The 13,732-nt window shown below is 42.8% G+C and overlaps 1 protein-coding gene and 1 long non-coding RNA gene across 5 annotated transcripts in view; one reads left to right on the top strand and one right to left on the bottom strand.

Annotated features, from left to right (window-relative positions):
- Positions 1–11,671, top strand: part of LOC146670854 (thyroid hormone receptor alpha) — a 118,226-nt gene extending 106,555 nt beyond the window's left edge. For all 4 annotated transcript variants that reach the window (XM_085402964.1, XM_085402967.1, XM_085402965.1 and 1 more), the window contains 2 exons: positions 2,537–2,795; positions 8,100–11,671. In XM_085402964.1, coding sequence (XP_085259090.1) covers positions 2,537–2,795; positions 8,100–8,350 — 510 coding nt within the window. In that variant the 3' untranslated portion in view covers positions 8,351–11,671. The remainder of the gene's footprint in view (positions 1–2,536; positions 2,796–8,099) is intronic.
- The window catches only part of LOC146670845 (uncharacterized), a 372,233-nt gene that overhangs the window by 91,895 nt on the left and 266,606 nt on the right, over positions 1–13,732 (bottom strand). The window lies entirely within an intron of this gene.

Raw genomic sequence — 13,732 nt, 5'->3', positions numbered from 1 at the left:
TCATACAGGGTTCAGCATATTAGTTGTTTTCACAGGTGTGCTGTATATCTCAACAATGGTTCATAATAAGACGACAGTCTTCCACACAGGTCAAGTGCCTCTATGCACTTCAGTAGTTTAAATATTTATCTATATCACTTCACCTCACATGTCATCGTACTGAATTTAAGCAACCACAAGCGTAATGTAGATGACTTTTAACAACTATCCACCTCAATTACGTCTATGGTCTGGCACACAGGCTGAAGAGTTAACGTTTTGTGTCAGCAAGGGGTGGGGGGACAGCCACCCACCAGAGCATAGCTGCTGATGTGGGCTGGCCTTCTCCACACGCTCTTCAAGGCTGGTGTGTTTTCTGAAAACTTCTAACATTTTAATCTCTTCCATTTTTAAGCCTGCGATTAACCGCACGGCTCAGGTCCGCGTGAAACCCGCGTGACCGCGCTCGCGTGAACCCGCGCAGCTGTGGAGCCGTCGCTCTCTCTCTTTTTTACATAAATACTTTGTGCTGCCAGGAGCAAAGTCCAGCACAAACGTCTGTCTCCCTCCGACTCACTCTTGGTTGCTTAGAAACCCATGATAACAACAACAGTCGGTGTCACAGACCACATGTTCTGCTCCGCACACACTCACACAACAACAACAACAACAACGACGACGACGACAACAAAAACAACACAAAATAGGCCTATCGTCCAGCACAATCTGGACCCCGCGGAACTTCTCAACGCCCCACAAAGCGGCGGAGAACTCACCTCTAGCCACACAAAGTAGCGAGGAACCTCTTGCTCCACAAAGTAGCAAGGAACCCGGGTATCGCTACACAAAGTAGCGAACTTCTCAACGCCTCACACAGTGGCGGAGACTGCACAACGACACGGTTATAGAGTCGGCCTCTTCTCAACGCCTCACACAGTGGCGGAGACTGCACAACGACACGGTTATAGAGTCGGCCTCTTTAAACTTACTTGGCGTTGCTTAGAGTGTAATATCAGCCCGAATCCCGCCGACCGTCATTCATCGAGGAGAAAAGACAGACCGCGAATCCACAGGAACTTCCCGGCTGACGTCAGGCTTTCAGCGTGCCTCTCCTCCCCTCGGTGAATGCGATTCCAGGGCTCCGGCATCGAAGGACCAATTAATGTTAGGTTTGTAGCATAAACCTATTCGCTGGAACGTTAAGACAATATAATTACACTGCTAAGCAAGACACAAATAGGCAAAGTTCTTCATGTTACTCGTGCACGGGAGAGAACCGGACAACCGCTTGACTCCAGTTGGTCTCGTCCGTTCTCCCATACACTGTCCTTTTATTGAGGTTACATGAATATGCATAAGTTCATTAACATATGACGTCTACATACAAACAAAGAGTACCTTGCCTGTGTGTGTGTGTGTGTGTGTGTGTGTGTGTGTGTGTTGACTGCTGATCAAAGGGTCAAACATCCTTGGTCAGGAAGAGGGTAGCCTCCCCCTCACCCTAGATGGTTCATCCTAGATAACACGGTGAGGAAGTCCTGCAGTTCATCTAAACAAAGAGCACTTAGACTAGAACAGACGCAACTACGTTAATCCTACCATAAAATAATAAGACACGGTATGACCTCTCATGCTCCCAAAGTGCTGTCTAATACACACAAAGTTTGCAGACTATCAAGGATCAAAACCTCTACCAATCTACAACTAATTACAAAACTCTAAGCATATATAAGTAAATATTTCTAAGCATAAATGACAATCAACAATACAAATCTAACAGTTTCTTTATTGTCATTTCTTTAAATTCTGATTTCCACTTTGAATTTAGACGGCTATAAATGATTTAACATTGTTATCTAAACTACACGTGTGCATACTCTGGTTTCACGGTAATGTTTAAAGGCAGACTGTGAGCGTAGCTCGCCGTTAAAACACTAACAAGCTCGTTAACCTAAGCTGGGTCTTTTGATTGGGAACTTCCTCCATCTGAAGCTTTTGTCCTGCTGCATGTCAGCTGGGATTACACCGACTAATCCACCCCACACCCCCACCGCTGTCTCCCTCTCTCTCTGTATTAAGTGGTGACTCACCACTTACTGATATTGCTTTGCTCTCTGTGCAAACGATCTGTGAGCAAGTGCCATCGCATGTCTTCCCACCTAACTGAGTGCACTCATCATGTATATTGTAGGGGCTTCCTGGTTACATAAAGGTAAAGGACTTGTTGTGACTAGAATATTATAACCCTTCAACTCTTATAATGGGGTGGAGGAAAAGCAGTCCTAATCCATTTCACTGTGTGTTTCTGTTTGTTATTGTGAAAGAGTCGGGACACTGTGTCAATGTAAATAAAAACTGAAAAGATCATTGCAGTTGGTGTAACTTTAGTTTTGTAACAAATTGCTTAATATTTGCTAGCTAGCTTTTAGTTACTATTATATCATCAATGTCTCAATAGTTTAGAAAACAAACACAACTGTTGACTTCCAGGACAGACTTTTCTGATTGAAGTTCAGCATTGTCTCATTTCCTGACAAGCTCAAATCTTGTTTCCCAGCTGCCTTGTGAGGACCAGATCATCCTGCTGAAAGGCTGCTGCATGGAGATCATGTCACTGCGTGCTGCTGTGCGCTACGATCCCGACAGCGAGACTCTTACTCTAAACGGCGAGATGGCTGTGAAACGCGAGCAGCTGAAGAACGGCGGGCTGGGCGTGGTGTCGGACGCCATCTTTGATCTGGGCAAGAGTCTAGCACAATTTAATCTGGATGACTCGGAGGTGGCGCTGATGCAGGCGGTGCTGCTCATGAGCTCAGGTGAAAAACGAATATTGTTACCATCGTCTAAAATCTGTTTAAGAGAAAAGATGTGATGTTTGTCATTCGACACTGGTTTTGTTAGAGTTCAGGTTGTATTCCCACCACAATCTTTACACTGAAAATATATTCATATATGAACCAACAAGTGAGGATTTTTTGTCTTTTGTGGTCTTATGAAAGAACACAATTTCTTTTTCCCTGAAACATGTTTCAAAACAAAACAACAATGATTTTTTTTTCACATTAATGCGACACTATGTTGGAAACTAAGTCACTGTTGCTACATCACACAATGAAATTGCTCCACTCACGAGTACAAATCAGCCAATAATAGCAGGATTGATTTGTCTTCTCTTTTTTAATTTCATGGTTTGGTAGGTTTAAAAAAAACATTAATAACATTACTTGATGTTAAATCTCAGGTGTGGTGGTTCTGACCGTCTACGAAGTCAACCTCAGGATTATAGTTGCTGTATGCTTCTGCATGCCACTTTGCAACCCCACTCCACCTGGCTCTTTTGTATTGCTTGTACAGTTTTAGTGTAAATTATTTAGTGCTTCAAATGTTCCACATTTTATCTTTTTTACAGATTAATTTAGCAAATTATTAAAAACAAAAAGCTAAAATATGTACATAAGTATTCACAGCCTTTGTTCAGTACTTCGTTTAAGCACATTTTGGGGCATTTTCTTTTGCAGAGTGTCTCTAACTCCATCAGATTAAATGGGGAGTATCACTGATCACTGCACAGCTATTTTCAGATCCCTCCACAGATCTTCAGTCAGCTTCAAGTCTGTACTCTGATTGGGCCACTCAAGGACATTCACATAGTAGTCCCAAAGCCCCCCTTTGTTATCTAAGCTATGTGCTCAGGGTCATTGTCCTGTTGAAAGTCTGAGGTTCAGAGACTCTGGAGCAGGTTATCATCGAGGATGTCTCTGTACATTGCTGCATTTATCTTTTTCTGCCTGCTGCCAAAAACATCCCAACAGCATGATGCTTCCACCACCATGCTTCACTGTGGGGATGCTATTGGTGATGAGCGGCGCCGGGTTTCCTCGAACACAATGCTTGGCGTTCAGGCCAAACAGTTCAATCTTTGTTTCATTAGACGAGAGCATTTTCTCGTTGTCTTGGAGGTGTCTTTTGTCAACCTCCAGGCGGGCTGTCATGTGCCTTTCACTGAGGAGTGGCTTCCATCTGGCCACTCTACCAAACAGGCCTTATTGATGGAGTGCTGCAGAAATGGTTGGCCTTCTGAAAGGTCCTCCTCTCTCCACAGAGCAATCCTGGAGCTCTGTGGTCACGCTGAACGACCATTGGGTTCTTGGTCATCTCTAAGGCCCTTCTACCCTGATCGCTCAGATTGGCCGAATGGCCAGCTCTAGGGAGAGTCCTGGTGGTTCCAAACTTTTTCTATTTATGGATGACGAGGCCACTTTGCTCATTGGGACTTTCAATGCTTCTGAAATTTTTCTGTACCCTTCCCTAAATCTGTGCCTCAATACGATCTTGTCTCAGATAATTCCTTGGACTTCATGGCTTGGTTTGTGATCTTTTCAGATCATGTTTAATCAACTGACTTTACCACAGGTGGACTCCAATCAAGTTGTAGAAACATCTAACAGACGATCAGGGAAAACAGGGTGTACATAACATGGCAAAATGTGGAACAAGTAACAGAAATACTTACTTTCTGCATGCACTGTAAATAATGGAGTTGACTGCCTGTTGTTTTCTGTGGTGGGTCTTGCTGCTGCTTCTCCTTTAGTCTCTCTATATAATTACATAGAAGGGCAGAGTGCCCTCCTGACAGAAATCACATTTTCAATTGTTTTCAGTCGTTAAACGGGAGATAGCTGGAAAGAATAGCAGACTTCTGTTCTTCCACTCTGTAAGGAGCTTTCTGACAACATTCTTTTGTGTCCCAGAACGATGGCAATTAGGCAACTTTGCAGTTTCCAGTGCGTTCATGGTCAGTCCTTACACTGGTGCAGGTGGAGCTTGCTCATTGCCATTTAAAGATATTTGTAAGGAAGTTATTTGCTTCCCATTTTTCAATCATTTGTAGTGGAAAAAACCCCACCATGGGACTGGCCCTGTAGTTTTAGTTCTGCTCTAATGCTAAAAGTCTACCATGGTACCTACAGTTTGACGGACTTTAACCACAGACATAAAGCTGATCACACTGGCTTTATTTGCACACTGATGGAAAAGGGAAAAACACATTAACTAAATTCCCACACTCCCTAAACAACCTGAATGGGAATAATCTTGTCTTATCTGCTTTTAATCCCATCACCACACAGCCCTTATTCCTAGACAGTCACTGTCTCTGAAGCTGGGCCACAAAGCCCCACTTGAGGTGGATTTCTTCAAAGTGTGAAGTAAAAGACACCCAGATGCAACCTTAACAGTGTTGGGGAGTAACGGAATACATGTACCGCCGTTACGTATTTAAAATACAAAACATGAGTAACTGTATTCCGTTACGGTTACCGTTTAAAAAGGTGGTATTCAGAATACAGTTACTTTGTTGAAATAAATGGATTACACTGCGGTACTTTCCTGTTTCATATTGTCGCGGGTCAGGACTGTTTGGGTTTGGTTTGACAGCTACGTTCTGTTGTTCCAGGCGGCAGCGTTACGGTTGCCATGGTTACAGGGCGACGCTCTCTCTCTCTCTCTCTCTGCGACTGTGTGTTTCCTGGGTGAGAGAGCGCCTTTTTGTTGTTGTTGTTGTTGTTGTTGTGCTAAGCTAACAGGCAGAATGCTACAAGCATAGCTCTAAAGAATGTAGCATCATGGGCAGTGTAGTCCGTGCTGCAGGGAGAATGGACTGCCATACGCGTTATGGGTCTGTGAGCGCGAGGAGGGAGAAAAAGGGGAGTGGAAAGGTACGAGTTGTCATCGAGGAAAAACGGGAGCTGGAAGCATGTAAATATAATAATAACCACTGCAGCCAAGAAGAGTGCCTGACGAGCCCAGTTGTAAGTAAGCTATTAAGACTCGACTGTACACCGTGTTCGTGTTTTCCTCCGAAAACAATAAGTTCCGTTGGAGCAGCCTTTCAACGCCTCTCTCTGTCTCTCGCCAGAAAAGTTGACCCACACAACAAAGTAAAGCTATTTTTCGGCTACGAGCCGACAGGGACCCCGCCTTATTAGTCAGAGGTCCCTTTACTACAGTTCGGAGTCGCGGACCTTCAGTAATAGTAATAAATCACAGCAATAGTACATTCACATTGTTGTAAAAAGCATGATAATATATTAAGTAATCCAAAGTATTCAGAATACGTTACTGTCATTGAGTAACGTAACGGAATACGTTACAGAATACATTTTAGGGCATGTATTCTGTATTCTGTAATGGAATACATTTTAAAAGTAACCTTCCCAACACTGAACCTTAACATTGATTATATTAGATGCTTATTCACAAAACCATCTGCTATAAAATAAAATGCAATAATAGTTTCTCATAAATCTCTAATTCTCTGTTTCATAGTTGAAATGATGTAACTAGTGTGCAGTGATACACTCAGAATAATATCTGAACAACACTACAAGGGAGGGACAGACAGTATCGGCATGATTGATAGTTGGAAAGCAAAGCACTGTGCATCACTGCAGATCAGAAGAGCAGATCCTGCAGGTCATTCAAGGTCCTGGAATCTCTCCAAGACCTAGGATGACCTAAGGCAGCTTATTTATGGACATGCTGCTGCTGGAATTCTGTCAGGGTGTGTTTGCTTCTGAGTACATTTGAGATATTTTTAGGGGTAAAGATACTGAACACAGCAGCTTTTTTCCAAATTGTGAATATTGGGCTTCTTTCCCTTGTAGCTGATGGGTGCTAATTCTCTGGTTGCAAACACGCAGTTCCAGTGTTTGAACTGCCACACTTTTGCCACTTTCAGTTAGGTTTGTCGACTATCAAAATCGTTGACAACTACTTTAATAGTTGATGCGTCGTTTGAAGCTTTGCAAGATCCTGAAAGACGCAGGAATAAGTAGTAGGATTTAAGAGTTTTATAACAGACTGAAACAGAAGATGGCAGGAATGCGTGTCCGGTATTGTAGCTGTGCTATAATAGGGGCCGCATCCTTCGGAGGCCGATTACGTCACAGTGGTGTGGCGAAGGATGTCCAAATTCAAAGACTCCTCCAAATGTGGCCGACAAATGTGTCCTCCTTATCCCCAGAATGGAAAGATTGGTTGGGTGTATTCTTCGTGGCCCAACCTATCCCAGAATTCATAGCGCAGCCCAGCTAATTCCAGCTGGCAACAATGGTAGCAGCTATTTATTTTAATAATACTCTGATTACTCTTTCTGGGTCACAAAATAAACTTTTAAGATATTTTCAGGTGAGAATGTAGCTGTGTAAACTTCAAATATCTGCTCTGTTTATCGAGACATCATATACTTGCAAAAGTGTTCCAACGTTATCGGAAACGTTTGTTACCCTCAGCTCTATAGGTTCAAGGTTCAAGGTTCTTTATTTGTCACATACATAGTTATACAAGTATAACACACAGTGAAATGTACCCTGACACGCTCCTCGACATGTGCAAAAATATATAGCTGACCGGGGTCACTAGAGCCGAGAACAGCAAACTCCCTGCACATCATTTCAGACTTAAAAATTTTATTATTTGGCGTTTTTCAGTGTTTTATTTTTTCCTGAGTAAATCGGTTTGGCTGTGATTAAAGTTATAGTTTTTACACAGCTGAATAAACGTCAAGCAGACAAATGATTAAACAGAATTTGGTAGAGAATTTACTCCAGTCTGCTGTTATATTTTAGATAGCAAGGAGCAGACGGCTGAGTTTATTAAACTCCACCGAGACAATCTGCAAATTTCATTAAAAGTTCAATAAACTATCATCTTGTCTTTATTTTTAGTTAGCACATACCTTAAACACTTAAAGCTGTAAGCTAATGATAGTTATATAAGAGCAGATGCTGCTGGTGCAATAAGCTGTACGTTTTACCTCCAATGGATGCATGATTAGTTGACTAATCACAAAAATAATCTGTGACTAGTTGACTATCAAAATAATCCTTTATACTACTTTCAATAAACCAACAGCTTCATTTATAGAAGTTATATATAAATACGATGTTCTGTTCAGAGTCTCTGTTTCCAGTACACACTGTCACATCACTTATTCTGCCCTCTCCAAGAAAAATGTGTGCAGCATTTCAATTTGCAATCTTTCTCCTGTTTTAAAAGGAACCAGGCAGCGGAGGGCACATTTCCCATGTAATTGTTCCTTTGTTCTTTATTGCCTGCAGACCGTTCAGGGCTGACCAGCGTGGAGAAGATTGAGCAGTGCCAAGAGGCTTACCTTCTGGCGTTCGAGCACTATATAAACTACCGCAAGCACAACATTCCCCATTTTTGGCCCAAGCTGCTGATGAAGGTGACAGACCTGCGCATGATCGGGGCTTGCCACGCCAGCCGTTTCCTTCACATGAAGGTCGAGTGTCCCAATGAACTGTTTCCCCCGCTCTTCCTGGAGGTGTTCGAGGACCAGGAAGTGTAACTGTACATCACCCTCAGAAAGAACACTTTTGTGGTGGCTTTGAGAGGAAGTTTGGCTGAAGGACAAGCGAGGACGAAAAACTGGATTTTTTTTTTCTCTTCATGGAGAACACACTCTGTAAATTTCTTTTGTTGCCCCTTTGTGTGTGTTTTTTTGTTTTGTTTTGTTTTTTTGATTTGTCAAGCAACTACAACATCCACCACCAGCAAGCACACATCAATATTATCAGAGGAATGCAATCAGTCTCACTAGGCACACACACAAAGTACAAGCAGTGTAAATACTTACATAGCTATTCACACATTCATACACCATAAAAAGTGTATTTATATGCAAACAATTGCATTGCCTCTTTTTGCACCCCCATGGATACACAGCTGTACTGCTCCTGACTAATGCAAACTGAGGGGCTTGGTTATGTTTCTACTAGCTGCACAGCCACCTATCACCTCAGATAAGTGCTTTTTTTGTTTTGTTTTGTTTTGTTTTGTTTTAATCTCTGGGACCTGATCATTAGCTTCTCTTTCAATCCCTACACCTCCCTCGCATCTCCTTAACTGCAAAGTCATCCTCTGTCCGCAGCCTAGCCCTCAACCTGCCAAGGCCCCGTGAGTCTTTGTTGACCTACCTCCCTCACGTACTGACCTCTCTCTCTCTCGTGTATACACAGGCACATGGTGTACATGCACAAAAGACACCCCTACAATATTACCTCAAACAATATTACCTTTCTGATTAGAAAACACAGACTCGTGTAATATTTAGTCAAACCATATGCAAGCTACAGTGAGAAAACTTTGTATGAAGCCCTTATTTATATACAGATATGTCTTATAACTGCAGACACGAGATGGTATCGCTCTGTTTCCTGAGCAGAGACTAAACCCAGTCTAAATAAACACTAAAAACTTTGTTTTCAGTTGAAATCTTCATTGAATTTTCCTTCAAGTGTGGAACTGGGCTTAATCCATGCCTGGGACACTGAACCCATAGGTATTAATTACTGTAGTGCATCAGAGGTTACAAGATGTCATGAACATCACGGTGCTTTCTGTGATCACTAAGCGTTTTGCTTTAGTGGATTTGATATCCATCTTTGTGCAGTAAATTCTCCTTGTTTACTGACATGGTTTGATATTCTTGGAAACAGGTTTACTTTCTTTCTTTCTGTGACTTAAATATAAAGTTTGATACCATTCTTATGCTGTATTTGAAGCTAACGCTAGCGACTGCTTAGCTTAGCATAGCTATGTTAAGCTATGCTAAGCTATGCTAGCATAGCATCGTCACTGCCAGGCGATGAAGGCTGTCCCAATTCGAGGGCTGCTCCAAATGCGGCCCACAAATGCGTCCTCCTTTTCCCCAGATTTGAAGGATTTGTCGGGTGTATCCTTTGTTGCCCAGCCTATCCCAGGATTCATAGCACGGCGGTGGCTGTGGATGATTTTTTTTTTATGTTTAGCTTAGTTGTTGTTGTTTGTTGGAATGTTTAAAGCCAGATGTTTTATTATTTCCTGTTTTGTGCTAAGTTAGTGTTTTTATTGGCTGTAGTTTATTTTTTAAAGGACAGATTTGGAAATTGTGTTATTTTTACCAAAGTAAGAAAGCAAAGAAAGAAATCCTGTTTCCCAGAATATCAGTCACTATTACTTTATTGCTTCTTCAGGAGTTATAGGATGTTGTTTTTATCATTTCCATGTCAACAGTAGCAGCAAGGAGTTATAAGGAGATTTATTCTAAAACGTATTTTTCATTCATGATCTACCAAAATAAAAAATAAAAATAATACTTTTTTTTCTTGTTCATTGGATTCAGTGGATTTGGATCATCTTTACCTCCATTATACCCGAACTGGCAATTAGCTGCTGAAAGGCTAATGGCCAGCTCCAGCCCCGTTCCTCAGAAAGCACTGATTTAGTCATGGCATCTTGAGCATCCAGGAAGAGAAAAGCTGATTGCGACGTTGTTTTTATACTAAATATAGCATACACAGGACGTCTGCTTATATTTATACACAGCTGGAATACCTCTCCAACACATACCTCCTGTTGTCTTTACCTCACATACTCATATGCATATTAAACACCCATTTAGTTATTATCACATGTATTACCTCAGTTGTTTTGTGATCAGCACTTCCTCCTCCTGAGTTGTGCACACTTCCTGTGTCTTTGGGTCAGTGTTTGAGTATCCCATTGGATCCCCCTGCTCTATGGTCCGCGCCCTCAGCTTTCCACTGATTTGTGTTAGGTTCAGCACTAGCACATGGTGGTGGTTGTGGAAACCTCTTCAGGCTTCTCCCCATCGCCTGTATCCATTTCAAGTCCCGCCTGAAACTGGCAGATTCTACCTCACCTCTCATTTAAAAGGAGCTCCCCCTCTACCTGCAGCGCATACACATAAACATGCACAGAGATATAAAAATACAGATATATGTACTCACCGTGCACAAAGGACTTGCAAGCATGGACCCACTGAGTGTCTTTTACATGGGCCAGAGAGCAACAGCTGAAATTCAGTCCCCCCCCCCCCCTTTTTTTTTTTTCTCAGACTTTATCACAAAAAAATTGGGATCAAGAGGCATTTTTAATTTTTATTTAAGAACCTAAAGTGACAACACTGCAGACATGAATCTGTGAATCTGGATCTGTGTGCCAATTGAACTTGGAGGAAGCTGTCAGGACACAGTGACAGCTGGAAACTGGCACCACAGTTGATTTTTAGCCCTGTTGGATCAGCCCAAGAGACTCTTCTGGGTGGTGACTGGAAGGTAAATAAACAGCAACTGAGTCAGCAGAATCCGCCTGAGGATATGACTTTTCGTCCTGGCCGAAGCGAGGGAAAACGGCGAGTGTGTGTGTGACCGTTGCAGTGTGACGCAGTTCAGGCCACCAGCAAACATACGCAGACACGGACCGGGCGATGCGTCCCTGAATTCTTCCCTCGCCATTGAAGCACAAACAGAAAACACTGGCCCAGAAATTCAAATCATGAATTTAACATTGCTGAGACCATCTCCACCAACCATATCCCGCACTGCCATCCTCTACAAATGATTATCAGGTTTTTTTTCTGTTGCACTAAAACCATGCCTGTATTCTTCAGCAGCCCTGAACTCCTTTCCTCTATGACCTCTCCTAAATCTTTCCCTTTCCTGCTAGTCTGTAGCATTCCCAATATCCTCCCTGATGATCTTATATAACCAACAAGGACTGACGCGACGCTGCCACTCTGTGTTACCAATCTATGTTGCAGGGTATTTAAATAGAACGTGCTTATACAGGGATACAGTTGCGCACACACACACACACACACACACACACACACACACACACACACACACACACACACGGCAATAGGATGATTGAGCTGTCCAAGGTCAGAGCGGCCGTCTCCAGACCTGCTGTGTTTGTACTGCACTCACTATCACTGTGAATGAAAGCCACGCTGCAACCGGGCTAAGGCTCAGACAGGGTACTGCTGGCTTTCTAATTCACACATGTACATGTGCCTCACAGAGGTGGTACAAATATACACAATATAGGAGCAAATATTTATACACAAACACAACACAGTTATTGTATGTGCCATTCGAGCTATCAGTGGGTGAGTTTATGCTGCCAGTTCCAATCAGATCGTGAATCTGACCGCTCATATAGCACAAGAATCAATGTCTGTACAGTTGTTTTTAATACGTTGGACTTGGGGTTAGACTTTGGACCTGATGTGCGTTTTCTTATATTCTGTCACTGTGTTTAAACAGAGAAGTTTCAAATAATGAGTTGAGTGTATGTACAAGTAATCCTGCGAGTCAGAAGTCGCTCATCCCAGAGAAACAGCAAGTTGTTTATCGGGAGGGAAGGAGAGCGTAGAATCGCTTGTTTCAGGCAGTGGATGAACTAAAGTGTTACACCGAGCAAAGGATGTTTTTTGAACCAGCTAAAGTAATAAAGAAACAGAGCTTTAAATAAGCATAACAGGGTAATGTAATTGACATATGATTTGCAGTAAATACATTCAAAGGTTACCATATTAGTTGGCCATCGGTAACATCTGCTAAGCACCAACGTTCAGCTTCAAAGTGATGCACTTCCTGTGTGGATGCATACATATAATTTTTATAGATGCCTTGTGGAGATCATCAACTCATGGCTGACTTGCTTTTTGCAAACCTCTTGGTGAATCCCCCCCCAAGTCAGACTGAGGTCAACTTCGTGATTTAGATTGGAGCTGGCAGCATGGCCTCTCTGTCTCTCTCTTTCTCTCACCCTCTCTCTCCTTCTCAGCCAAATGATCACTGGGGAAATCCTCTTCTTGTCCTTTAAAAAGAGAAAAAAAACACAGCACACCAGCACCACAGAGCACACTGCCTTCAGCCGTGATCAGCTGCACCAGCATAGTGGAGAGACAGCAACCATCCTTCCCACCTTCCACAGTCATCATCACATAGCAGACATGTCCAGGTAGCTCTTTAAGTCTGATCTCAGCAGTTGGGTTTTTAAACTCTAATGAGAAGTAGCTGCACAGGACCGTACCTTAGCCATGCATGTTTTTTGCGTGACATCTCTGTTACTAATAGCATGGAGTGCTTCAGTGACAAGACAAAGAAACCAAAAAATCATTTTACATTAAGAAATCAGAATAAAAGAACTGATTTGTTCTGTCTGCTTGGACATGGCTCAAGTAGTTGGTGCACTTATGCAGGCGAGGCAGAATGGAAAATTCCTTCACCTGTGTGAGCCATAGAGTCAAAAACACGTGTTCTTGTGGCCGTGTAGCATTGTTGGACATAATTGAGGCCACTCAGAGGTAGGCTACCTCCGTCCGCTTCATGTCCCGACATCCCAATCAAGCTGTAGAATAACAGTCTCCATGTTTTCCACACCATCACTACAGTTTGCTTTCTCTGTCTGCCTCTGAGATCAAAGGAAGGGTTATATTACGTTTACAATAAACTCAAATGTGAACTTGATGCTAAGCTCTGCAGCTGCAGCCTGGCACAAAGCTAACAAATACTACTGTTTTTATTACTTACCCAGGGAAAACATCCGTAAGCTCTCATCCTTGCATCCACCTTTCCACATCCTTCCAACTCCAACCCCCCCGGGTGTTTCCTCCATATGCCTCTCCTTCCTTTCCCACACCCTCTCCCAGAAACCTGCTACGGCTCATGCTAGCACTCTCTGGTGGAGAAAGACGACAATCCCTGCAGGAATATGTCCACACGTGGAATGTAAAATACTGAAATTGTATAATTAAAGACACGATGTGAAGTCCCACACTCATGTTGCTTTCGATGTTGCTTTTGTTGTGCACCAAGTGTTCGTCGTTCTGCTTTTTCTTGGGCCGTTGAGCTTTGGAGGTGGACATGAGCCACGTCCT

This window comes from Rhamphochromis longiceps, linkage group LG4 (genome assembly GCF_057381845.1).
Source record: "Rhamphochromis longiceps isolate RC_006_pf linkage group LG4, R_longiceps_female_GT1.1, whole genome shotgun sequence".
NCBI classification, from domain to species: domain Eukaryota; kingdom Metazoa; phylum Chordata; class Actinopteri; order Cichliformes; family Cichlidae; genus Rhamphochromis; species Rhamphochromis longiceps.
Note: the sequence above shows the minus strand (reverse complement) of the source record. Positions and strands in the feature narration are given on the sequence as shown.